The sequence below is a fragment of the Kogia breviceps genome, chromosome 2 (genome assembly GCF_026419965.1).
Source record: "Kogia breviceps isolate mKogBre1 chromosome 2, mKogBre1 haplotype 1, whole genome shotgun sequence".
Lineage (NCBI taxonomy): Eukaryota > Metazoa > Chordata > Mammalia > Artiodactyla > Physeteridae > Kogia > Kogia breviceps.
This window is the reverse complement of record NC_081311.1, coordinates 56,560,339-56,586,516: the sequence shown is the minus strand read 5'-3', so window position 1 is coordinate 56,586,516 and position 26,178 is coordinate 56,560,339. Positions and strand designations below refer to the sequence as shown.

At 52.2% G+C, this 26,178-nt stretch overlaps 1 protein-coding gene and 1 non-coding gene across 9 annotated transcripts in view; one reads left to right on the top strand and one right to left on the bottom strand.

Moving 5' to 3' along the window:
• The window catches only part of DLG5 (discs large MAGUK scaffold protein 5), a 134,903-nt gene that overhangs the window by 65,869 nt on the left and 42,856 nt on the right, over positions 1 to 26,178 (bottom strand). For 6 of the 8 annotated variants that reach the window (XM_067025273.1, XM_059053112.2, XM_067025270.1 and 3 more), the window contains exons 2-5: positions 16,749 to 16,817; positions 4,514 to 4,676; positions 2,518 to 2,661; positions 1,689 to 1,872 (exon numbers count right to left, since the gene is read on the bottom strand). In XM_067025273.1, coding sequence (XP_066881374.1) covers positions 1,689 to 1,872; positions 2,518 to 2,661; positions 4,514 to 4,676; positions 16,749 to 16,817 — 560 coding nt within the window. The remainder of the gene's footprint in view (positions 1 to 1,688; positions 1,873 to 2,517; positions 2,662 to 4,513; positions 4,677 to 16,748; positions 16,818 to 26,178) is intronic. The other 2 variants (XM_067025272.1, XM_067025274.1) reach the window with 1 other exon arrangement.
• TRNAR-CCU (transfer RNA arginine (anticodon CCU)) lies at positions 20,541 to 20,613 on the top strand. Its single transcript has one exon. It is a non-coding gene; the product is annotated as a tRNA-Arg (tRNA).

The window sequence follows — 26,178 nt, the reverse complement described above, 5'->3', positions numbered from 1 at the left end:
AGTGAACATCATTAGTAATAAGTCATATCCAGCCAAGTCTCAATCAACAGGATGCAATGAGAAAAAGGCAGCACCACTTCTGTGACATTCCTGCCTAAGATGCAAAAACTCACCCAACCACGGGGATCCAACAAATCCAGGTTGATGGACAACCTAGAAAATAACTAGCCTGTAATCTTCCAAAACATCAAGGTCATGCAGGTCACAGCCTGAGGACCTGTTCCAGACTGAAGGAGACCAAAGAGACAGGACAACTAAATGCAGTGCATTATTCTGAGTGGGATCCTTTTCCTATTAAAGACATTATTGAGACAACTGGCAAAATTTGACTGGGGTCTGACGATTAGACAGTAGTACATATCAACGTTAATTCCTGATGTGTCACTGTCACTTTTATACAGGAGACTATCCCTGTTTGCAAGAAGTATACATTTACATGTTCAGGGGTGACGGGGCACCAGGTTGGCAACTTATTCTTGAATGATACAGGAGAAAAATTCTTTGTACTGTATTGGCAACTCTTCTGTAAGTTTGCAATAATCTCACAATTTCAAAAATTTCAACTGTAAATGAAAACAAAAGCAACAAAGGCAACATCATGCTAAATTACCAGGTGAGTTCAGATCGTTATATACTGGCTTTGTGTCAGTCAAGCCCCAACGGTCCTGCTTTAACTGGGGAACCATAAATGTTTCTGATTTATGGGAAGGGGCTCTGCTTAATCGGACCTATGCTGCAATGCTAGGAGGACACCCTGCCTCTGCCTGGGACTGTCTTCCAACCCCAAACGTCCAACCGTCTATGGACACAGAGCATCATCAGTCCTTGCCACGTCCCTGGGCAGCCCAGGCAGTTCCAGACCATAAGCTACGAGAGAAGAGGCACTGGACTACATCATTCACAGGAAGCGGTGTTCTGACTGGCCTGCTCCTCACGCACTGCTGTCAATGTGAAACAAGAGCTGGGCAAAGTGAAGAAACTAACCTCGAACGCAGAGAGCAGCAAGGGCAGCAGGACATACTCTCCCCCCAAAATAACGATGGTAACCGTTACCATCTTGTATTTGCACAGGATTTTAATATTTTCAAGTTTCTTTCCATCTGTAATCTCACACAATCCATACAAAGGAAAGAAGCTATAGATGCCCAAAGCTCCCAGACTAAGTTGAATTCCTGTGACACAGCACACAGAACCTCCTTCTTGGTAGTCCTTGCAATATTCATAACGATACAGAATGTGTGTGGTTATTTGATTAACATTTGTATGCCCCCTTGGATTGCAGAGTCCAGGAAAACAAGGGTTGAATGTTGGCTCACAGCTGGCCCAATGCCTCACAGAAGGCTGACACCAAAAATACTTGCTAAGTAAAATCACATGGACACTCGGGTGGGTGGATAAGATGGGTGTGCGTAGGTCAGCAGGTAGATGGACAGTGGGTGGGGGAATGGATGGGTGGCAGATGAGTAGGTGGATAAGGGGACAGATGCATGGATGGATGGTGAGTGATAGGCAAGTAGATGACTATGTGGATGGTGGGTGGTAGGTGGGTAGACGGTAGGTAGGTAGGTAGGTGGGTGGGTAGATGAGATGGTAGGTATGTGGGGGGAGGGGCAGGGGTTTGGTAAATGGACGGTGAGTGGATGAATGCCTGACCTGGGTCCGCCCCCCACCGCCCAGCCCGGTTCTACCTGCTGCTGCTGGGCCCGAAGGTCACCGATCTCCTTCTGGTCCTCCTCGTGGAGCCGCTTCATGTCCTCCCACGACTGCTGGAGCAGGTTACGTTCCCGTAGCAGCTGTCCGTTCTCCCGTCTCAGCATGTCCACATCATCCTTCAGCTGGGTCTGGTCGCTCAGGAGCCGGCTGTGGAGCGTGCTGAAATCCCACACGACACACAGTGAGCCCAGCCAGCTTCCAACTCCCATCCGAGGCACCAGCACCCCCTCCAGGTCCTAGTACCCCCAGCACACCAGACAGGTCAGCAGCATGCAGAGGCAGGCCAAAGCCTGCTGTCAGCCACATGCCAGAAAGACCCAAACTATTTTTTTTAAGAGCCTGACACCACAATGGCACACATGTGAAGGCCAAGGAAAGGAGATAAGCCCCTACCTGGCATGGACCTGACACCTCCAAGTGCTGAGGCCTGGGCAAATGTCAGTAGGTGGGCAGGCAAATGCCCTCAGAGGGGCACCAGGAGACCAAAGGGGAACATGCCCCATCTGCCTCTCCTGTGGCAGCAGAGCCCCAGCAGGGACCCAGAGGTCCACAGTGATCTGCCTGGCCTACTGTCTCGCACATTCGACCCCTTTCCTACCAACCGTGCTTCTGAAGCTGGCAATGGATGGTATGGAAAACTGAGGCCCAAAGCCACAAACCCACGTGCTTAAGGCCCACCTCTTGCTATGTGGCAGAGGCGGGATGGGACCAGAACCCCAGGCTTCAGGTCCAGAACTGAAGACTGGCAAGAGGCAGAGGTTCCTTGGACACGCTGGGAACCCTGGCCGGGCAGGCCCCACTCACTGGTAGAAGTCGGTCTCCTTGGCCACCTCCTCGCACCTCTTCAGGGCGTTGGTGTGCTGGTTCTGCAGGCTCTGCAGGTCTGACATGGCCCGGACACACTGGATCTTCAGCCTCTCGTAGTCCGGATTCAGCCTGTGGTAGGGCCTGGCCCAGACGGCAAACAGCCCAGTGAACACTGGCCCCGGGATCACAATGACAAGAATGTCTTTCCCTGGGAAGCCACGTCCTAGGTCACTCCAGCCCAGCAATTCCCAAACACTGGTCTCCTGCATACCACCAACACAACACCCCACCCACCCACCCCCCAGTGCCTGCTAAGCCCAGGTGTCCTGGCCACAGCCAGACCAACAGAATCCGAATCCCCAGGACTGAGGGCCTTGATTGCTGAACTCCCTGCGTGGGCCTGGAGAGCTGGGAAGGTGCTCTTATTCTCTGGGAGCCCCCGGGAGGCCACACGCCAGGCCTGCACGCACAGTGGGCCCAGCAGTCCCTGGGATGAAGCTCCTCCTCTCCTTAGAGCGGTGATTCTCAATCTTGGGTACATAATGAATCAACCAAGGCCCAGACCAATTACATCAGCATCCCTGAGGGTAGGACTCAGATATGGGGATTTTTCAGCTCCCCAAGGGACTCCAATGTGCAGCCAAGATTGAGAAAAGTGGCCAGGAGCAGCAGTTCCCAGACCTGCAGCACTGTAATCACCTGGGAACTTGTTAGAAATGCAAATTCTCAGGCCAGCCCCAAACCTCCGAAATCAGACACTCAGGAGGGAGGGAGGAATGGCCAGCCATCTGTGCTCTAACAAGCCCTGCAGGTGACCCTGGTGCGAGCTCAAGCCTGGGAACCCCTGCTCTAGAGCAGGTATCAGCAACCTTTTCATGTAAAGGGCCAGTCTCTGTGCAGCCATTACTCTGCCTCGGTGGCATGAAAGCAGATGTGGACGGCACACACTCGCACACTGTCTTCTCTTGCCCTGCCCTCGAGCTGTCTGTCTGAGAGACACATCCTCACAAAAGCGACCTCTAGGAGCAGGCTTTGAGCCCCGACATCACCCCAGAAAATCCTCCTCAGGATGAGGCACACACCCCTGATGCTCCTGAAGGAAAGCGCTTAAACCAACCCTGCTCCCCTCAGAACCCCTGCCAGCATCTCCCCAGCCCTTCCCTGGTATCTACCTCTCAATCCCAACAAAAAGAAGTGGTCAAAGGTTTTCTTCAAAATAACAAAAAAGCCAGGTGGGACCAACACTTTTTAAAACACACACGAGGCAGGAAACAACTAACGTGTTTACAAACCACGTAAAGATCCACTCAACAATGAAGGAGGCCGGGGTATGCAGGAGACAGCAGTGCCCTTGCCCACGGACAGACCAGTCAAAGGCTCGGCAACAGGGTGACCGACTATCTCTATTAGGGCAGGGGCTGCACACAGCAGCAAACAGGGGACAGAGAGAGAAGCATATTGTCTCTAGGGCTGGGAGGCAGAGAGGCCTGGGAAAGGGCTGGTGACAAGGCCAAGGCCATCCAACCAACCATGGAGGAGGCACCAAAGCGGGACCAGGAGCCTCCAGCTGTTGCCCAGACCACCCACCAAATGACCACCTGCAAGGCCAGTAGATAGGCGGTGAGGCCGGTCCACACACACACACACACACACACACACACACACACACACACACACACACACACATGCACGTGGCAAGCAAGAGCACACCACTGCCAGGAGCCAAGTGTAGGAGGGACACACCCCCACACACTACTCAGTCCCCAAGTTGTATGATTCGGGCCACAGACTCCGATTTTGATCTGGAGGAAGCATAACAAGCCTCCACCCTGCTCCCCTCATCCAGGCCTACAAGGGCGGGTGGCGGGAAGGACACTCGGGCAGGCAGCAGGGCTCTCAGGAGCTAAGGGTACGCCTCGGGGCAGGGGGTGCCATGGCATCAGGGTGGTGACCCTGTCCATCGGGCCGGCGGGGGAGGGGGCACGGTCGCCACCTCTTGTCGAAGGTGGTCCCGTGGGTGGCGAAGGCCAGGCGCTTCCGCAGCTCGTTCCTCTCCCGGGTCATCAGCCGCAGCTGAATGGAGAGGTTCTCGACCTTCTCATTCACTTGCCGGTCAGTGAGCAGCGGCGGTGGGGACGGCGCCTTCCCGGTGGTGCCTGGAGGAGGAAGGTGACAAAGAGAACTCGTGTTCACACGAGTGAACTGCCACCGGCAGCCAGGCACTGTTCTGGGCTCTCAGCTTGCATTCGCTCCTCACAACCACCCCTACCAGGTGGGTCCTGTTACATCCCCCTTTCCCAGAGGACACCACCAAGTCAGAGTGTAAGAGGCACAGCTGGGACCAGAGCTGGGGCAGTCTGGCTCCAGCATCCACTACCTTGGTCCTGGCTGAGGACCCTGAGGTCCCCCTCCCTCCCTCCAACCTAGCTTTGGCACCTCCAGGATGGAACTGTTTTGGCCCTGATCTCTGCATCCTTGCCTGCTCTGCTAACACCAGCTGTCACCCACCCCTGGGCACGGAGAGGCCAGCCTGAGCAAGGTGGAAGGCACGGCCTGAAGAGGAAGACACAGTTACAGTTACAGCTTCCCAGAGAAGCTGGCAGAGGACAGAGGCAGCCAGCTCCAAAGCCGGGCCCAAGGGCCGTGTCCCGTCTTCCCCTGATCAGGGCTGGACACTCCACACAGTTCCCTCTTCCAAGCTGCCCGACTGCCTAAAGCACCTGCTCAACCAGCCCAGGTGTGCAGCTCGGAGGAGCTACAGGGAGAGCCGCCCATGGCCAAGGTAAGTGGGATGGGGTGCAGGTAAGTCCCAGGACCTCTGACTGCCCAGCCCACACCAGGCCCTCATCACTTGTCCCTAGGACTAGACATGTCCTGAAGGGAATCCCATGCCCTATGCTATTACCAAGGAACAGTGGCCACCACCAGCACCTCTGATGAGATCCCAATCTGCTTCTAGGAAGTAGGCACCTCACTCAAATGTCCCAGAAAAAGAGACAAATCCATGGTGCTTTTATAGTTAACTCTGTCCATGTGCTCCCCTGAGCCCTCTAACCCTCAGAGATCCTCAGTGGGGTCAGAGTAACCCACAGAAGTCATCCCAGTTTATGGATGTGATCCAGAGGCTGACTCACCCCAGGGGGCACAGTATCTGTCTCCCCAGTAGCCCTGTAATGTGTAAAAGGCAAGACGAACGTCTTCTGACTCTGTGTCATCCTGACCGCTGCCCCCCAGCAGACCGTTCTTGGCTGATTTGCTTGTGCAAAGCAAGTGTCCCCCAAGACAGGCACTCAGGTGTGGCCTCGCATCTTCCAGGAGTGGCAGGAAGGATGGAGAATTCGACACTGTGGGTGACAAGCTAGACCATGGTCTGAGGCAGGAGACTCACGCTCCCAGCTCAGTGTTATCCAATGTCGGTACGCCAACCACTGAATCTAGAACCCCTCGAAATGCATGTTATTTTAAAGCCAGCATCCCCGTAACAACCGGAATTCCTGTGCTCAGACCAGACCTCTGTGGCCAAAATGTTCTTTAAGGTGAGGCCCAGGATCACCATTTCCCACGAGCATCTCCCTCCCGCCATGGGTTCTAGTCCACAGCCTGAGAAGCCTTCCCTCGCCTTTCCCCAAAGACCCTGGATCCTTACCCCTGCCCCCAGGAGTTTTGTAAAACAGGCTGGTTACAGCTCTGTGCGGCTGTGTAACGTCGTCCTCTTTGGCAAATGAAGGCACTTCTATGAGCTCTAGTTCTACAACGGCCATCTGATTTGCACTAACTTACCCGGCTGTCTGACACGTGGGGCTTCCTCTGGACACGTGCCTGACACCCCCTTCTGGAGAGGCCTACAACTAAAACTCGGCATCTAATCAGCCCCGGGGGTGGGGGGCGGGGGGCACGATCTGTGGAGGACTGACAAACCCAAGACAGTGGGACGAACAGACCCAACAAGCACGCGGAAAAGAAGGATTTCAATGTAAACGGTCACAACCAACCACACAACAGCACACAACACAGATGCCCCAGGCATTAATTTAACCTTCCCAACAATCCCAGAGGTGGTAAGAATATTATCATCTCCATTTTACAGGTGAGAAAACTGAGGCCCAGAAAGCTTAAGGAATCAACTTAAACTTCCACAGACAGCAAGTGGTGCCCTGGATGAGAGCCCAGGCACCTGGATTCGGAGCACGTGCTCTCTGCTGCTGTGCCTTGCGGCCTCCCAAAGACAACCATGAGTAGCACTCACTCCATGCCTGGCAGTTTATGAGATGCTTTTCATACATTATCCCATTCCATCCCCTTAAGGAAGATACTGCTGTTATTCCCATTTTACAGATCAGGAAACAAAACCTTATCAAGCTTAAATAATGGGTCCAGGTCACCAAGCCAGTAAATGACAGCATGGCGTATGGAGTGCCTACTGCCTGACCCCAGTGCCAGACGCCTCAACCTAAAAGGTCTCAAATGGTTTGATTTTAGGGCCTCTTTACACTCTTAAAAATGACTGAGGACTCCAAAGAGCTTTTGCTTATAGGGGTTATATCTAACAATATCTACCAGATTAGAAATTAACACTAAAAAGGTATTTTAAAATATTTACTAATTTTAAAATAACCAAACCCGTTACATATTCACATTAAGATTTTTCGTGAAAAATTAACTACACTTTCTACCACAAAACAAAAATGCCCGCAAAAAGAATGGCATGGCTTTGCATCTGCGTAATGCTGTTTTGACATCTGGCTTAATGAAGACAGCCAGAGTCTCACATCTGTGCAACATCACACACTGTGGATGGAACCTGTAGAAAACTCCACTCTACAGTAGAGTCTGTGTGAGGACGAGAGTGCAAAAAGCAAGTGACATCTCAGGATCATTATGAAAACAGTTCTGACCTCACTGGCTCCATGAAACGACCTCAGGGACACCAGACCATGCTTTGAGAAGGACTTGACCTGCGGTCAAGTTCAGTAAGTATCAGAGAAACATCAGATCTCAATTTCAGAACTGAAAAGCACCACCAGGCCCAGCAACCTGCCTCCAGGGAGATAAAGAATTTCCACCCCATTTTTAAAATGAAGCAACAGAAAGATGTAGCCCTTGGCTTTTGTGGAGGCTGGAGAGAGAAATAGCAGCAGGACAGAAGTAGGGGTCATCAGACCTGTCACCACACACAGCCACCACCTCCTGTCTGTCTCAGGCAGGATGAGGCCACCGGCTCTGCAGCTGCTAGGACCTGGGGGCAGCCGATCACACACACAGGGACATGAGCACTGTCATTTGCTGAGCACAGCCTACGCGCTGGGTTCTGTGCTAAACGCACCTGGGTCCTTGCTTCATTAATACCCACAGTACCCTCCCAGATACGTGCTGTGATCACCGAGTGAGAAACTGATGTCTAGCAAAACTGCACAGCTGGGAAATCGGCGGATTCCCACGCAAATCCGGCTTCACCTCCAGACCCAGGGCCTCGTCCACTACCCTGCACGGCTTCCCGACGGGAGTGGCCTCTGTTTCCCTTCCCCTGCCCCAAAGGCTTGAGCATACATGAAACACACAAAAAGTGAGGCCATCCAGGCCTGTGAATCCATCAAATAGCAGGTTGACTTAGGGAAACTGCTGCCTGGATATCCCTGTCCTTTCACAATAAGGAGGGCAGAGGGCAGAGAAGGGCCACAGAGGGCCTCAAGAAAAATCCCAAGATGTGCTAAGCCAGGAAGTTCCAAAATAACAGCAAGTGTTGCAGAAAACCCTTTCCACATCCATTCAATTAAAGATAAAGTTTTTCTCTTTTACTTGCATCTCAGGGTTGAAAAACATTTTGATGATGCAGTCCTTTCAAGAAAATGGCTGCCAGAATCCCCTAAATAGCTACCAAGATTGTTTGAACTCCTGCACAGTGAGGGAGCTCACTACTTCACAGCAAAGCCCATCTAATCTCTCCCCAGATAATTATCCTATGTACTGAGTTAAAATCTGTATTTCTCACACTAACCATAGATCTGTCTACACCCCCCACCCCAAGGCCATGAGGTAGGGACTTCCCTGGTGGTGCAGTGGTTAAGAATCCGCCTGCTGAGGCAGGGGACACAGGTTCAATCCCTGGTCCCAGAACATCCCACAGGCCGCAGAGCAACTAAGCCCGTGCACCACAACTACTGAGCCTGCGAGCCGCAACTACTGAGCCCGCATGCTGCAACTAGTGAAGCCCACGTGCCTAGAGCCCGTGCTCCACAATGAGAAGCCACCACAATGAGAAGCCCACACACTGCAATGAAGAGTTAGCCCCTGCTCGCTGCAACTAGAGAAAGGCCGAGTACAGCAACGAAGACCCGACGCAGCCCCCAAAAAATCCAAAAAAACAAAAACAAAGGCCACGAGGTACAACTGTAATTCTTCTTCTAAACAACAGACATGCAAGTATTTGAAGACAACTGCCAAGTCCCTTTATCACTACCAGAAGAGCTAAAATTTTAAAAAGTGACAACACCAAATGCTGGCAAGGATGCAGAGAAACTGGAATTCTCAAACACTGATGGTGGGAATATGAAATCATACAGCCACTGTAGAAAACACTTTGACAGTCTTTCATAAAGCTAAACATGCACTTTTCATACTATCCAGTAATCCCACTCCTGGATATTTACACAAAAGAAATGAAAATTTATGTTCACACAAAAGCTAGCACACAACTGTTTATAGCAGCTGTTGAATGGATAAACGACAGCGGTTATATTCCTACAACGGAATACTTCTCAGCAACAAAAAGGCACTCTCGTACAAACTACTGGTACACACGAAGGCAAGGGGAACAGGGACTCGCGAATGCACCCTGCTGAGTGGAAGAAACCAGACTCAAAAGGCCACACGCCATATGCTTCCATTTACACGACATTTGGGAAAAGGCAAAACTACAGAGGCAGAAGAGAGATCTGTGGTTGCCAGGGGCTGGGGGTAGAGGGAAGAAAGACTGACTACAAAGTCACAGAAGGGAATTCTTCAGGGTGGAGGATTTGTTCTATATCTTAATTGTGGAAGTGGTTAAATAACCAATGTGTTCATCAAAACTCATCGAACTATACACCAAAAAGGATAAATTTTACTGTATGTAATTCATACCTCACGGAACATGACTGTTAAAAAAACCTGAAGTTAAAAAAACAAAACAAAACACTGTGGTGCCCCAAACTGAAGTGACCATCCCAGGAGAGGTGTGACCAATGAAGAGGTATGGCTTGTCACCCCCGACCAGTCACTGTGTTTATAGTAAACCTTTTCAAGAACAAGCAAAATCAAAACTAACGTCAAGTGAGTTGTCCACGGAAGCTTCAAATTCTATCTTTCTGCAGTTGTTCTTTGGGACTCAAATGCAAAACTGTCCACTCTCCCCCCACTTCACTGCTTCCTCTTCCCAAATCTGGGACCCACTTGAAAAGAAGGCAGGGGAGTTCCCTGGTGGTCTAGTGGTTAGGATTCGGCACTTTCACTGCTGTGGCCTGGGTTCAATCCCTGGTCAGGGAACTGAAATCCCACAAGCCATGCAGCACAGCCATAAATAAGTAAATAAACTAATTAATTAATTAATAATAATTAAAAGAAAAACTTAAGAAAAGAAAGATTTTCTTTTTTTCATTTTTATGCTCAGGATGGGATTCCGGGGTTAAGGGATTTGGACTGGACTAAAATGGCCGCAAAACGAGTGCTGGAAGATGCCAGGAGAGCCGGCACAGGCCCTGGAGTTTGGACAAAGAGCTCTCACTCCTCTGGGCCTTGGTGTAGGAGGAACTGCAGCCAAGGGGAGCAGAGCCCCTTCGCCATCACGAGCCCTGGTTCCTCCTCCCGGTCACCCTGGCCAATGCAAGTGCAGCCTCCTCTGTAGACCACTGAGGCTCAGCCAGAGCCTGGCAGATGGGTAGTCTTCTTGGCTATAAGGCCCTTTGTCCTTAGCCCCCTTGTCACACCACACTGCAGCGGACCCTGAAGGCCACTCCCCCAACAAGTCTCATTTACAGCTAGAGAGGTCACAACTCTGCTTCAGAGCCCTGTGGGCCTGTGGTACCAGAGGCCAAGGAGAAAATGGGCTCTGGCCCAAAGTGGTCAGGTGGAACAGGGATGCCCAGGTAAACTTCCTGGCCTCCTCCAGGCCCTGGCTGTCAGGAGAGAAGCAAAACAGCAGAACATGGTCATCCCAGGCCGTAGCAAGCAAAACCAAGCCATCCTCTCCTCCAGCCCAGGAGAGCCAGAGCCGTCGGGGGGAGACACAATCCCACGTCCTGAACCACTGCTTCCAAAAGCATTTCAGCTTCACTGGAGACCTTGTTAGAAATGCACAGGTCAGGCCCCACCCAGACCTACCGATTCAGGAACCCTGGGGGGAGAAGCCAGCACTCCCCTCCAGGTGAGTCTGATGCCTGATAAAGTTTGAGAACCTCTGGTCTGGACCAAAGTCGCACTGTCTGGCCAGAGTGGCTTATCAATCCCTTGTTTTTTCGGCTGTCCAATACCCACTACATTTAAAAGCATCACCCATTGATGCCCAGGGGATGCCCTCCTTGGTCAGCACAGGACTGCAGCTGGGCTCCTCCTGGACTTGGACTGGAAGGAGGTTAGACTCCAGCAAAGCAGCTGCAGCCTTGCCCAGCTCCCAGATCTCCTTCCAGATAAGCTACTTGCTCTCGAATCCTTGACTCAGGGTCAGTTTGCCGAAACCCAAACCAAAACAGGTGACGATGGCCTGTTGCTTCCAGGCTGCTCCTACATCCACAGCGCCGTTCTTGGAGGACCTCACTCGAGGGCTACCTCCTCCCTGAAGCTTCCTGTGACACCCCTCATTAGAAAGAGCTGCTCCTTCCCATCTCCTTGTTTTACACAAGGCAAAATGGCCAGTCGCTTCTCTCTCTGGTGCTCTGGTCTGAATGTTGGCGTACCCCACCAAATTCCTATGTTGAGGTCCTATACCCCCCAACCCCGTGTGGTATTAGGAGGTGGGGCCTCTGGGAGGTGATCAGGTCATGAGGGTGGAGCCCACGTGAATGGGATCAGTGGCCTTATAACAGGGACCTTAGAGAGCTCTTCCCCCTCCTGCCATGTGAGGTTACAACGGGAAGGCACCATCTATGAACCAGGAAGCGGGCCTCCCAAGACACCGACTCTGCCTTGATCTTGGAAGGCATTAGGCTTCCAAGGTTCCAGAACTGTGAGAAATAAATGTGTGTTGTTTCTGAACTGCCAAGTCTGTGGTGTTCTGTGATAGCAGCCTGGACAGACAAAGACACCTGGCTAGCCTGTAAGGCCTGGAGCCAGGCCCCCCTGTGATCCCTATGAGTGCTGAGCACGGGCTCCAAGAGGACAAGGTGCTCCCGTCCATCTGATGCACTGAGAGAAAACAGATCCCGGATCCAAAAGGATCAGAGAAGGAATGGTCAGAGGGCAAGGGGTCAGGGTGCAGCCTTGCCTCCATGCTCATTCACCCCACCATCCTCTATCAACTAGAAGCTGCACTTTCAAGGGATCTTTGCTGGGATAGGAAGGAAGCCCTCCAGATCCTTCAGCCAACAAAACCAGATCTCTCTCCTTAACAAGCAAGCTGTCCTGTTACTTCAATCTGCATGAAATTTAAGGCTCATTTTATAAATGCTGCCCAAGAATGTCTCCTCTTCTTAAAACTACCCCAGTTATCCAAGTTGAGAAAAAAAAAAAAAAGGACCTAATTAGATCAGGATGAATGGGGAAGAGAAAAACATCAATTGCCTGAAATGAGTGTGCATCCCCTGGGCAGATCCATGGGGCCTACGCACAGGCAGGTTACTCAAATAACAGGCCACACGGGGTGGGGGGAAGAAGCCTCAAAGAAGCCACGCGTGCTTGGCTGATGAAAATTGCCTGGAAAGACACAGCAAACTTTAAGGCTGTTGGTCTGTTGTTAGGAGGGTCAGGCTGAAGAGGTGAAATGGGCGGACCACCTGAGGACCTCATGCCAGCCGGGAAGAGGGGAGGGGCAACCAGGTACCAGCTGTTGCAGAGAAAATACCATACCCAAGGCTCCACCCACCAATTTTCTCTTATGCTAAATAGAACTTGCTGTTCTTTGCCCAAACGTTCGTGGTTAGGGAGTTATAAGTGGGGAAGTGGAGGCGATGTTTTTACTGTAAGACCTTGCCTTTCCTTAGGTTCATGGAGAAAGACCTAACAAACAGAAACTGCCGGACTCCATCTGACTCATCAGCCCCTCGGTCGGGGGATGTGCCTGAGATGGCCAGGGAAAGAAGTGCTCTGCCCGTCATTAGGTGAGGCTGAGCCAGGAGGGATTCCTCCAGGAGATGCTGCAGTGGGCCATGGATGACCCTCCATTCATTCCACTCCAGGGGGCTGGTCCAAGCCAGCCAGAGACATTCCAGTGCTTTTGCCAGGGACTAGGTTAGGTCAACTCATCTCCAACCAGGAGGGCTGTTAAAATGGATGCTGAGCCTCATCCTCAGAGCTTCTGGAGCCTGGAAACCTACATTTCTATCAAGTACCTGGGTGCTGCTGGTCCAGGGACCGCACTGCATGAGCCATAGTTTGGGCACAGACAAGTGACAGGGGACTGGGGACTGTGCTAAGGACCTTCTGGGGAAGGCTTCTTTGCTCGTCAGGAGACACGAGAGGAGACGGCCTCCTTCATCCTCTGGACCATTTGTGATGATGGAGAGATGTTCTTTTATCTGATCTGTCCAATATGGTAGCCACTAGCCACAGGTGCTACAGAACCGTGGTCCCCAACCTTTTTGGCACCAGGGACAGGCTTCGTGGAGGACAATTTTTCCACGGACCGGTGGTGGCTGGGGGCGGGAGATGGTTTCAGGGATGATTCAAGCTCATTACATTTATGGTGCACTTTATTTCTATTATTATTACACTGTAACATATAATGAAATAATTATACAACTCACCATAATGCAGAATCAGTGGGAGCCCTGAGCCTCTTTTCATTTGCCACTCACTGAGAGGGGTATTTTGTTTTGTTTTGTTTTGTTTATTTATTTATGGCTGTGTTGGGTGTTTGTTGCTGTGCGCGGGCCTTCTCTAGTTGCGGCGAGCGGGGGCTACTCTTCGTTGTGGTGCACGGGCTTCTCACTGCAGTGGGTTCTCTTGTTGCGGAGCGTGGGTTCTAGGTGCGCGGGCTTCAGTAGTTGTGGTGCACAGACTAGGTAGTTGTGGCACACGGGCTTAGTTGCTCCGTGGCATGTGGCATCTTCCCGGTCCAGGGCTCGAACCCCTGTACCCTGAACTGGCAGGCAGATTCTTAACCACTGCGCCACCAGGGAAGACCCACTGATAGGGTTTTGATATGAGTCTGCAAGCAACTGATTTATTATGGTCTCTGTGCAGTCAAGCCTCTCTGCTGATGATAATAATCTGTATTTGCAGCCACTCCCCAGCGCTAGCATCACCGCCTCAGCTCCACCTCAGATCATCAGACATTAGATTCTCATAAGGAGCGCACAACGTAAATCCCGCACACGCGCGGTTCACAGTAGGGTTCGCGCTCCTATGAGAATCTAATGCCGCTGCTGATCTGACAGGAGGCAGAGCTCAGGCAGTAATGCAAGCGATGGGGAGTAGCTGTAAATACAGAGGAAGCTTCACTTTCCCACCGCTCACCTCCTGCTGTGCGGCCCGGTTCCTAACAGGCCGCAGACTGGTACCAGTTCGTGGCCTGGGCGTTGGGGACCCCTTCTATAGAACACTTGAAATGTGGCTAGTGTAACTACTGAAACTAGTGATTTAGATTTTATTTCACGTTAATTCACTGGAATTTAAATAGCCACGTGTGGCTAGAGGCTCCCACCATGAACACTGTTGCCCTGGACACTGTCAGGTCTAGATGTGATGGCTGACCCCTGCCATCAGCCCAAGGGAAGACACCACACAGAGACCCGCAGAGCCACACCCGGTGTACTCAGCCCACCCTCAGCACAGTCACCATGTGAGATCACACATTTCTCTGCGGTCTAAGGCAGTATGAGTAGGTATGCCCTACTGCTGCAGCCAAAGGCCTTCTGGCCATGGGGACATTCAAGTCAGCCTGCAGAAAAATGGGGCTACTCACCCCAAGGTCAACGTCAACTCTACACAGAAAAGCAAGAGAAGGAAAACCTGGCTACCGGTGAACTGGAGAGGTTTTGACCTGAAGGGATGCAACCAGGTCTTTGAGCATCCAAGACAGGGGCCCAGTCAGTGAAGTACAGTAGAGCTCTGCTCGCAGCCTGCCTGCCAACAAGTAACCGGGGACGCTGGTTGACCCCTCCATCCCAAGGGCCAAAGGGTGGGTCACTGACACGATGCTCTTCCAAAGTATACGAAGGTCCAGCTGCACAAAAAAGCACCTTCTTACTCAGGCCTGAAATTCCACCATTAACAATACTCGCTGTGGTTTAAACAATATCTTTCTCTAGAATCTCCTTTTAAAATGCAAATGCTCCTAGGAAAGGTAACACTTTAAGCCTTGAAGGGTCAATATGAATGAGTTTGTCAGATATCAGATCATTGTACCTGCTCCCAGGCGGAATATGGAGCCGGAAAAGGGTGAGGCCAAGACAGGTGCCCTGAGAGCTCAACCAGCTCAGTTTTACAAAACCCCATATTACTGTTCCACACATCCTGACTGCCTGCCCGGCCCACGCACTTCCTGAAAGCCAGCCCTGTGTTCAAACTCCCAGCAGCCCCGTCATTCAATCCCTGTGTCTCATCAACGCAAAGCAGGCAAGACAAAGTGAACTGTGGTCCCAGCAGAGTCCCCCCTGAACCCTAGACAGGACGAGGGGACCTGTGAGGGGCTGGACTGTGCCCCCACAAACAGATGATGAAGTCCTAATCCCCAGGAAATGTGAATGTGACCTTATTTGGAAATTCGGTCTTTAGAGATGATCAAGTTAAGATGAGGTCATACTGGAGTAGGGCGGGCCCCTAAACCAATGTGAATGGTGTCCTGTTTAAAAAAGGAAATTTGGAGACACACACACAGAGAACACCATGTCAAAATGAAGGCAGAGACTGGGGGTGATGCATCTACAAGCCAAGGAACATCAGAGATTGCCAGCACACAACCAGAAGGAGAAGAGGCCTGGAAAAGACCCGTTCCTGGTGGCTTCAGGGCACAAAGATCTTAGACTCCGGCCTCCAGAATTCTCAGAGAATAAATCCCTATTGAGTAAGTCACTCAGTTTATGGCACTTTGCTAGGGCAGCCCTAGAAAACAAATACAGTGCCCCGTACTGGTACCCCTCTCACCACTCTCACCTCACTTACTGTATCTACTCATCTGACTGTCTCGCCAGTAGACCCTAAGATCCATGAGCACAGGGGCCAGGTCTGCCTATTCCACCACTGTATCGCAAGCCCACTTCTGGCCCCCTGGAGGTGTTCTGGATGAGTCAAATTAACACATAAGAGGCCTGCCCCTGGCAGGTTCTAGAAACTCAGGCACGAGACTTACCTTCTCTGAGTGTCCATTTCCCCATCTGTCTATTGGAGGAAACGGAAAGAACTGGACCAGATGACCTCTGTGAGCCCTTCCAACTCAAAAACTCCAGGACTCACCACACCACTGAAGGTGTACCCATCCATCAAGATCAAACCAGGAAACAGAGCTACACCAGGGCATTAAGTAGAGGGCATGTGACACAGAAGATGGGCCACAGAGGCGCGGGAAGACTAGGAGACTATGACAACCTTCCCCTGGGACGTCTTCAGTGAAGTGACAGCAGGGCCAGCCTCCCTCTATGGGCTCCTGGGACCCACGTCCAGAGACACACCGAATTCGGCATGGACCGGCGACTCCTGCCCCCAAGACAACACTCCCAGTGGCCCATTCCTGCTCACAAACGACAGCCCCCAAAGGGGCCAGTCTCTTGGAATAGTGGCCACTGTGTACTATGAGGCCTGGGGGTTGGAGGCAATGGGCTGAGAAGTGCTGTGCCCTGACAAAGTCAAAAAATGGTGACACAGGTGCCTCTGTGTCATGCACCTGTGCATGCACCTCCCTCCTAACACCAGGAACAGTGTTCTGCCCTCCTCCATTAAGAGGATGTGCTGATGAAAGAAAATGTGAATGGAACCAACAGAAGATGACTCCATGAATGATCTGACAGGTGCGGGCCAGCTCTCCCACCCCATGCACCCAGTGCCGCCCCAGCTCACACCCAGACCCCCGACCAGCCAGTGTCCTCCAGGAAGGCGGTACTCACCCACACTGCTGAGGGAGCTGCTGCTCTCTGAGTCTGAGGGCATGATGGACAAGACACTGTAGGTGGAGCCTGGAGACAGAAAGAGAGGCCATTTGTTACTAACCCCAAAGGGATTTCTCATCTTATACCCCAAACCACTGTCAGACCAAATGACTTCAGTCGGCGCCAGGCTGAGAACCACTACATGAAGTACCAGACATCGGAACCACAGGCTGGGCAGGGGAGGTGCTGTCAGCAGGGCCTAGTCTTTGGTGCTTCTGCCTCACCTTCGGCCACCCTCCGAGTGATCTACGCACGGGCAAAGGGGAGCCTGGAGTCAGCCAGCTGGCTTCTTATTGGGACATCTGGGGAAGGGCTCAGCAAGGGAGCAACATGCCCCAGGGCAACAAGGGGTCTGGGGATTTCCTACAGACTTGTATCAGTGTGATTCTGGCTTCCGTATAGAGGGTAACAGAGTCTAAGTTAAACATCTGTGAACTCTTTGTTCTTTGTGCCTGGCTGTTCTGCTCTTAGGTTCTGACTGTATTCAAGCTCAGTCCTTAATAATTTAGTCAGTGGTTGGTCCCTTATTAAAAGTTACTGATAAAATTATATTCAATCACACTGTCACCAAAGCTAGGGTAACATGTTTTGTTTTTTGGTTTTTTTGTTTCTAAATATTTATTTATTTATTTTTGGCTGCATTGGGTCTCCGTTGCTGTGCACAGGCTTTCTCTAGTCGCAGCGAGTGGGGGCTACTCTTCGTTGTGGTGCGTGGGCTTCTCATTTCAGTGGCTTCTCTTGTTGCAGAGCATGGGCTCTAGGTGCGTGGGCTCCAGTAGTTGTGGCATGTGGGCTCAGTAGTTGTGGCACACGGGCTTTGTTGCTCCGTGGTCCGTGGGATCTTACCGGGACAGGGATCGAACCCGTGTTCCCTGCACTGGCAGGAGGATTCTTAACCACTGCGCCACCAGGGAAGCCCCATGTTTTGTTTTGTTTTGTTCTGTTGTTTTGTTTTGGTGGGGGGAGGTGTTGACACTTGTTATTAACTCCTGGTGGCAGCCACACAACCACCACGGTTTGGTTTGCATCCAAATATCTTCAAAGCCAGGATGTTACCTGCCCGGCATCAGGAAAAACCTCTGGGTCAAGAAACCCAGCTCTGAGTGCGGTTCTCGTCCACGTGCACGTAGCTGGCCAGTGGCCTCAGTTTTCTGGATCTCTGTTTCTCAGTCTGTAACATGAAGGGGTTCAACCAGATGGCTCACAAGGTCCTTTCCCCTGTCCCATTTCAGAGATTACATTTTCCATGATTAATGGAAACAAAGCTGTGCTTTGCTTATCAAGACTACAGATGACACAAAAGTTAAGAGGGCAGGCGAACCCCAACCCAGAGGCTGAATGGGAGTCGAGAAAAGCACAACATGCAGAGATGGTGGGTCAAATAAAACAAGACAATGGGAAGAAGGCAATGTTTTGCTCTTAGAACCGAAAGAACTGTACAATGAAGGTGTGTGTGTACTGGGCAGAGCGAGTGAGCCAGAGATGAGATTTTTGCAATAAAGTCTTTGAATGAGGCTTAGGGCTTTGGTGTCAGAAAGCAGCCGAGAACTAATGAGACCTTGGGCTCCAGGACCAGAAATGGGGGGTCAAATTTAAGGGGTTCTCTCCGATCCCAACTCTTGACTAGCTACCCTACACCTGCACACCCTCAGAAGGAAAGAAAGAAAGAAAAGAGATAAAGAGATGGGGTAAGCAGGGGAGAGGAGGAGGGAAACTCATGGACGGGGGGAGGGAGCAGTGCACCAGGGGACAGGGGAGACCCCGAAGGGAAGGGGAAGGTGTGGGGGGAAAGACGAAGACCACATAAAGGTCAGGGAAACAGATAGCCCTGGCATAAGAGTCAGCATGCAGGGAACCCGGCTGGTGTACCCACCAGAGAGGCAGCGAGATGAAAGAAGAGAGGAAAAAAAGGAAAACCAGAAAAAGGGACTTTGGTAATGGCAAGAAGTGGGACAGTGGCCAGGAACGGCCAGTGGCCTCATTATCACATTTTCCAAGAACCTCTTAAGAACCTCTGGGTGTCTGGCGTGGACGGTAGAGGAAGGCTCAGGGAGTGGGCAGGACTGTCCAAAAGGATGCAACTTGTTCGACTGGCCTACGGCAGCAGGCCTGACACAGCTGGTGGGTGCAGGTCAGGAAGGGGGCCTAACGGTCAGTGCTGCCTTGGTCTGAGAAGACCTGGGTGGCGGGGGGCTCCCACGACACATGCATTCACTCCACGCACACCTGGCAGAGACATCAGAGGTGGCACCTGCACATCATCTGAAAGGAGACGGAACCAGAAAACCCTGTGCAGCCCTGAAAGTCCTTGACCCTACTAAAAAATAAGTAAGCAGTGTTCAGTGAGACTACCGCCTGTATTTAAGTTCAATCCACGCTACTCATCTTGCTGCCCCTTCCACGTCTCTGCATTTTTGTCTCAACAATGAGCACCACAGACTTCTCAAAGCATCTACTCTTCCCATATCATGAACATTAAGCATTGCATAAAGATCCATGAAATAAAGTCAGGTGCAATTCAGCCGATCCATCGGCATCTCCAAAAAACAAGAATGCAACACAATGCCTATGTTCTAAACTCAACTGCCATTTTCTTAATAATTTTCGTTGTTGTTATGTGAGGGCAAGGAAGCCTAGCCGGCTGGTGTGTTGGTGGATTGTTTTTGAAAGACGCCTGCTCAGAAAAGCGGGCACAAATACACTATCCCGCTCACACCTCTGAGATGTGAGCTCAGCCCAGCCCTGCTTGCGACACCACAGCCAGCACTCTGGCGGATGCTCCCTGCACAACGCCTCGCCTCTTTCTCACTACTGGCATCAGCAGCGCCCCATCTTCCAGTAAACCGCCCCTCCCCTTCAAATCATCTCTCTCCTCCCCCCCGTGGCAAGTTTCCACTGTTAATTAAACTTGGCAGACACCCTTCTCTTTCTCCTCCCCACTCGCCCCTGGCTGGGAGGAGTCAACCGGCCAACACGCTCTGTTCCTCTTCCCTGTCCCCTACATCCTGACAGGGCTCTGGGGCCTGACCGGGGGGCAGTGTGACATCTCTATCGGCATTTCTAGACATCGCCTCCCCCGAGTCGGCTGGCAGGGCTCCTGGGAGCTGGTTGGTGGGGCGGGGTACCAGGGAACGGTTAAAATTGGACAAGGCCCAGTTTCTACGATGTTCCCTGGGCCTTAGACGTCATTCGGGGGAAAAAGGCCCAAAGACGCCGCTGTCTTGGTTATGCTCTGTCTCTGTAGCTATTGTTGTATTAAAAAGCCTGCGTGGTCAGGACTGTCGGGAAAAGGTAAAAGGAGTCGCTTTCCTCCGAAGTCACGCAGTATCCTTTCAAAGAGATGGCTTCTGAGAGGTGGGACGGTCGTCATCTACCCCTGGGATTTCACAGTCCAATCTGGAGCCTGACAGAGGTCCCATCTCACCACGCACGCTCTCCTGCCCCGCACAGCCCCTCACCTTTGACCGTGTGGGAGCTTCCCTGCAGGCACTGGCACCCCGACCCGGGCCCTAAGGCACACCGACCCGGGCCCTAAGGCACACCCTGCACATCACACACACAGAGGCCTGGGTGAACGAGGGTCGGCCTCCTCTGCCCCCCCTGCCTCCCCCAGAGCCCCACAGGGCAGCAGGGCACTGCCACTCAGAACCGTCACCACGAACTCAGACAAGCCTGTGGAGAGGTACAGAGAGGACCCAGAGAAAGTCATGCGATTGGGAAACGTTTCCAGAAAAGGAGAGCAGCGTGACCTCCCTGGTGGTCCAGCGGGTAAGACTCCGCACTCCTGATGCAGGGGGTCCGGGTTCGAGCCCTGGTCAGGGAATTAGGTCCCGCATGCCTCAACAAAAAGATCCCGCACGCTGCACCTAAGACCCAGCGCAGCTAAATAAATAAATATTTTTAAAAAAAAGGAAAAGTAAAGAAAAAGAGCAGAGTAGGAGCCCAAGTTTTCATGGCCATGTGAAGCAGAGTGATGATACAGGGGGTTCTCTACCATAGCAATAACCTGAGGCCCCAGTCACGGTGCAGGTTCTAACTGGGCAGATTAGGGTGGGGCCTGAGACTCTGCATTTCCAACAAGCCCACAGCAGGGACTGAAAGCAAGGTACCAAGGCTGACCTGAGCCAGCAGGTGGCATGTACATGGAAACCATGGCAGAAGCCCTGGGGGAGAGCTGGCAGACTCTCTGGGACTGGCCTGGGCCACAAGCATTGTCTGTGTTGTTCCCAAAAGGCCGCCCCCTGCTAATTGTGTTTACTCGGTGACTCAGCCCCACTGGGTCATGGAGACCACTTCAAAGAACTTCCAGTAAAATCACCCAAGCGATAACAGAACGCCCAGCCCTCCAAGGCCCCGTCCCGTGGCTCAGGGGCCCCTAACACACCCCTCCATTCACCTGGGGCTTGTAAAGGCCCCAGTGACTAACACTTCCTCCCCATGAAACCGCGGACGCTTAAGGGGCTTGTTCCAGACTCCAGCCAGCACGCAGAGTCCTCTCTATGCTCCAGCCCCGGGCGCTGCCCTGAGACAGCTCTGGGCGCTGGGAAGACACGCACCTCCCGCGAGCACTGGGGAAGGAGGGAGAAGCAAGCCCCTCTTCCCTGGGGGCTGTGCGACAGGGCAGGAGGTGCTGCCTGGGCGGTGGGGGGGACGGTGGGGGGGCAGTCACCACCAGGCCACCTGTGCCACCCTGGAACCATCCTCCAGCTCAGAGCTGACCACCCTCGGACGGCTGAGGGTGCCCAGTCACTCTAGTGCCCACACGTGTCCATCGGGGTCCTGGCACATGGCTGAGCCCTGCAAGCCATAGAAAGAAGACAAGCCAGGGGCTCAGGAGGCTACTCACCTGCTATGAGACTCTGTGGAAGTCCCTTCCCCTCTCTGAGCCTGCGGCCCTCGTCTGCAAATCGGGGCAGCAGTAACTAGAATACTAACAGGTTGCCAGCCTGCCTGGGTTCAACTCTCAACTCTGCCACTTAGCAGCTGTGTACCCTCGGGTAAGCCACCCAGCCTCTCCCCGCCTCCATGTGCTTATCTGCAAAATGGGATAATAGGAGTACTAACCCCACGGAGGATCAACTGAGTTAATACGAAAAGGGCTTGACGCAGCACCTGGCATGGCCAGTGCTCAAAGTGTTAGCTGCTGCTCCTACAGTCAAACCAGACCTTCCAACCCTGCCGTCCTGACTCAATCCTTTGGTTACCCAAATTGAAAGCTGTCTTTCAGAAAGCTGTCCACCAGAGTGACGAGGCTGCACAGTCCACGATGACAAACTGCTAGACCGTATGGCACTAACAACAACAATACCAGAAATAATAATTGCAGCAGCTAATAGGCACTGAGCCCTACTAAGTGCCAGCATGTACTAGACTCTGCATATGTTGTCTCAGTTAATTCCCTCACCAGCCCTGAGGTTGTCATTATGCTGGTTGTGCAGAGGAGGAAACTAAGGGTGAGAAAAATTAAGTAACTTGCTTAAGGTCATGGAAGAGCCACTAAGGGGGCGAACAGGATACAAACCCAGGCAATCTAGCCCAAAGCCTGTGCTCCTGACCCCTATGCACAACACTGCTGCCCAGCTCTAAAGGTCTAGCAGTCCGGGGGTACTTCACGGAGGAAGGGGCCTGGAGCTGGCCCTGGAGGACGGTGGACTTGGACAAGTACCAAGAAGCCAGATCAGCCTGGAGGAGATGTAGGCAGAACCCATCCACCTGTGCAAGTGAGAAGTATTAGAGCAGGGCCACCCCTGCCCAGAGCCTCCCAACCTGGAGCTCCTAGCATAGGCTTTTCCCCTCCCTGTTCTCCTCCCCACACCGAGACACTCAACAGACACTGTGAGCTGAGTGGGGCTTAGGGACTAAAAGTGGGAAGAAAGAAAGAGGGGTGAGCCATGGCTTTATGGCCCTGCACATGCTGCTACTTCCTGCCTACCCCAAAGCCCATGACCATGCTGGATACAGAGGCACTAGACTCCGTGAGCCACAGACATGAGAAGGAGGCAAGAGGGTGAAAAGTGCTATGTGCTGAGCTCACCTCCCCGGTTTCTGCAGATCTCTGGAGGTGCTGGCAGGGTGGCTCCTTTGGCTGCTGGGAAGCTCTCTTGCAGAATCACGGTTCAGTGCAGCCATGCTCCTCCCTAGGGCCCCGGCTTCCTCCCCTTTAACAACATGGTCCCAGACTGTGGACACTGAGTCCCACAGTTGGAGGCTGGCAAGCCCCCCGATACTTCAGGAAGCAGGGGGTGAAATTCCGTGGCCCCGGAACCGAGCAGCCACGAAGCCTGCCGCATCAATCAAGAAAGTCCAGCTTCAAGCAGCTGACACGCCCACCTCAGGGTGGGAAAGCATCCTCCCCGTGACATGCACAGGGAGGCTGATGCCTCCTGGCCAGGCTGGGGGAAAGTTGTCACCTGACCTAGAAGGCCCAGGAGGTGGCCCAAAGCAGGGTCCGTAGGGCTCCATGGGAGGGAGGCTGGGCGGCCGTCATTTATGCCCTAGAAGGTGGGAAGGAAACTGGGACAGACTTCAAGAGTCTCCTACTAAAATGCAATGATGTAGGGGGGCATGTTCATCATCAATGAACACGGCCGCACCTGACAGGCACCCCCAAAACAAATGACAGTGCAGGAGGGATCGGCCGCAGTGTCACTGCCCTGCTACCCTCACGAGAGCTCATGACGCTAGCATAGCAGCAAAGAGGACACACCGAGATGGGACAGGAAACAGCAGCACAGGCAGCCAAGCTTCCGTTAATCCTGCAGCCAGACATCCCCCGGTGGGCACGTGTGCACCAGGAGTCACGACAGACTGTCTCCCTCCTGCTCTCCATCTGGACTCCCTCTCCATGACTCAGTAAAGGGAGAAAAGGTTACCTCCTCCTGCACGGACTGTGGCCAAGCAGCATGTGCTGCCCTCCACCATCACAGGTGTTGGTACCAGTGCGGCTCTGGGCCACACCACCTGGGCTCAGGCCTGCCACCAACAGCTGCATGACCTTGAGCAAGTTGCTTCCACTTTCTGCGCCTCACTTCCTGGTTCATGAAATAGGAAGAATGATGGGCTATGAGGACTGAATGAGGACCGAGCCAGGCACACAGACAAGCGCTCCATAAACGCTAGCTCTTGTTCTTGTTATCTGACCCTCAACCATGAGTGTCCCTGTCCAATATCTGAATCCAGCCTTGCTGTGCCCTTGTCTTCTTCTGCTCAGGATAAGGAGGCCTCCCCTCCGCTTCCACCATTCTGCCTGGCCACGGCCAATTCCAAGCCAGCCCACCTCTCTTCCGGGTCTCTTGTTCTCTGATTCAAACAGAACAAGCCAGAGTGCTCACTGTGTGCTGGGATAACACCAGGCCACGCCCCGACCTTCTCATGACCCTCACCGCCACCTGCACATAACATGGGCATGGGTCAGCCCTTCAAGAAAGATGAAGTTGACAGTGCTCTGCACAAGACACCACCCCTTGGTAGGCATGTCTGCCTTGGGAACACAAAGCCCATTCCTCCACCAAATGCTTAGCGAACAAACTAGGGATGCAGCAGAGAACAAGACAGAGTCCCTGCCCTCATGGAGCTCACAGGAGTGCGGTGGGAGAAAAATAAACCAATACACAAATGCAAGATGCATCAGGTAGTAAGTGCTGTGAAGAACAATACAGCCGAGTAAAATGCAGGGTGAGTGGGGCGGGGTGGAGTGGTTGCTACTGTGCTACAAGGGCCAGGGGAGGTCTCTCTGGTAGGCCACATCTGAACAGAGACCTGAAGGAGTCTGGAGGAAGCAAAGTGCTGGAGAAGAAAAGCAGCAAGTGCAAAGGCCCCGGGGTCAGGCCGGAAAGTAGGCGAGGACGTGACACCCCAGGCTGGAGAGGTCGGGGACATTCAGTCCACAAAGGGCAAAGAGGGCCATTGCAAAGGAGAGGTCTTGTCTTCATCAGCAATGAGCTGCTGTTCTGCCCCCTCTTCCCTCAGCAGCAGCACCATCCCCTTACTTGGTCTGTGTGGTGTCTTGACTATTACTCACCACCAAGGCAACTCAGTCTGTGTCCCCAGGACTCTGAGGTCATAGAGAACCGCTTACCTCCCCCGCCCCAATATCCGTGCTGAGTTTAAACCTTCTAAGACCCCTGCCAAGGGGTGGGAGGTACAAAGTGACTGTACAGTGAAAGGGCATGGGATCAGAAACTGGATGGGCCTGGGCTCTCCCTCGTCTGGCCACAAACTAAGGAACTCCAAATAGCCAAAACAATCTTGGAAAAGAAGAATAAAGCTGGAGGACTCATACTCCCTGATTGGTGACAAAGCTGCAGTAATCAAAATAGTGTGGTACTGGCTTAAAGACAGACATACAGACCAATGGAACAGAACAGAGAGCCTAGAAACAAACGTTTGCATAATGGCCAAATAATTTTTGACAGGTGCTAAGACTATCCAATGAGGAAAGAACAGTCTTTTCAAGAAATTATGCTGGGAAAACCAGATATCCACATGCAAAAGGATGAATGTGGACACTTATCTAACACCACATACAAAAATTAACTCAAAAGGAATCAAAGTCTTAAAGATAAAAGCTAAAACTACAGAACTGGACTTTCCTGGTGGTGCAGTGGTTAAGAATCCGCCTGCCAATGCAGGGGACATGGGTTCAAGCCCTGGTCCGGGAGGATCCCACATGCTGCGGAGCAACTAAGCCCTTGTGCCACAACTACTGAGCCTGTGCTCTAGAGCCCGTGAGCCACAACTACTGAGCCCATGTGCCACAACTACTGAGCCCGTGCTCCGCAACAAGAGAAGCCACTGCAATGAGAAGCCCGTGCACCACAACGAAAAGTAGCCCCCTGCTCTCCGCAAGTAGAGAAAGCCCACGCACAGCAATGAAGACCCAATGCAGCCAAAAATAAAATAAATAAATTAAATAAATTAAATAAAAAACCACAATAAGATGCTACCTCACAACACTCAGGATGGCTACTGTCAAAAAGCCAGAAAATTTTGAAGACATTATGTTAAGTGAAATAAGCCAGTCACAGAGACAAAAACTGTTTGATTCCATTTACATGAAGTACTTAGAGCAGACAAAATCCTAGAGAGAGAAAGTAGAAAAGTGGTTGCCAGAAGCCGGGGTGGGGAGGGGGAGATGGGGAGTTACCATTTAATGGGTATAGTTACCATTTAATGGGTATAGTTACCATTTAATGGGTATAGTTTTGCAAGAAGAAAAGAGTTCTGGAGATGGATGGTGGTGATGGTAGCAAACTATGAATGTTTTTAAAACCGCTGAACCATACACTCAAAATGGTTAAGATGGGGACTTCCCTGGAAGTCCAGTGGTTAGGACTTAGCTCTTTCACTGCCAGGTCCCAGGTTCAATCCCTGGTCGGGGAACTAAGAT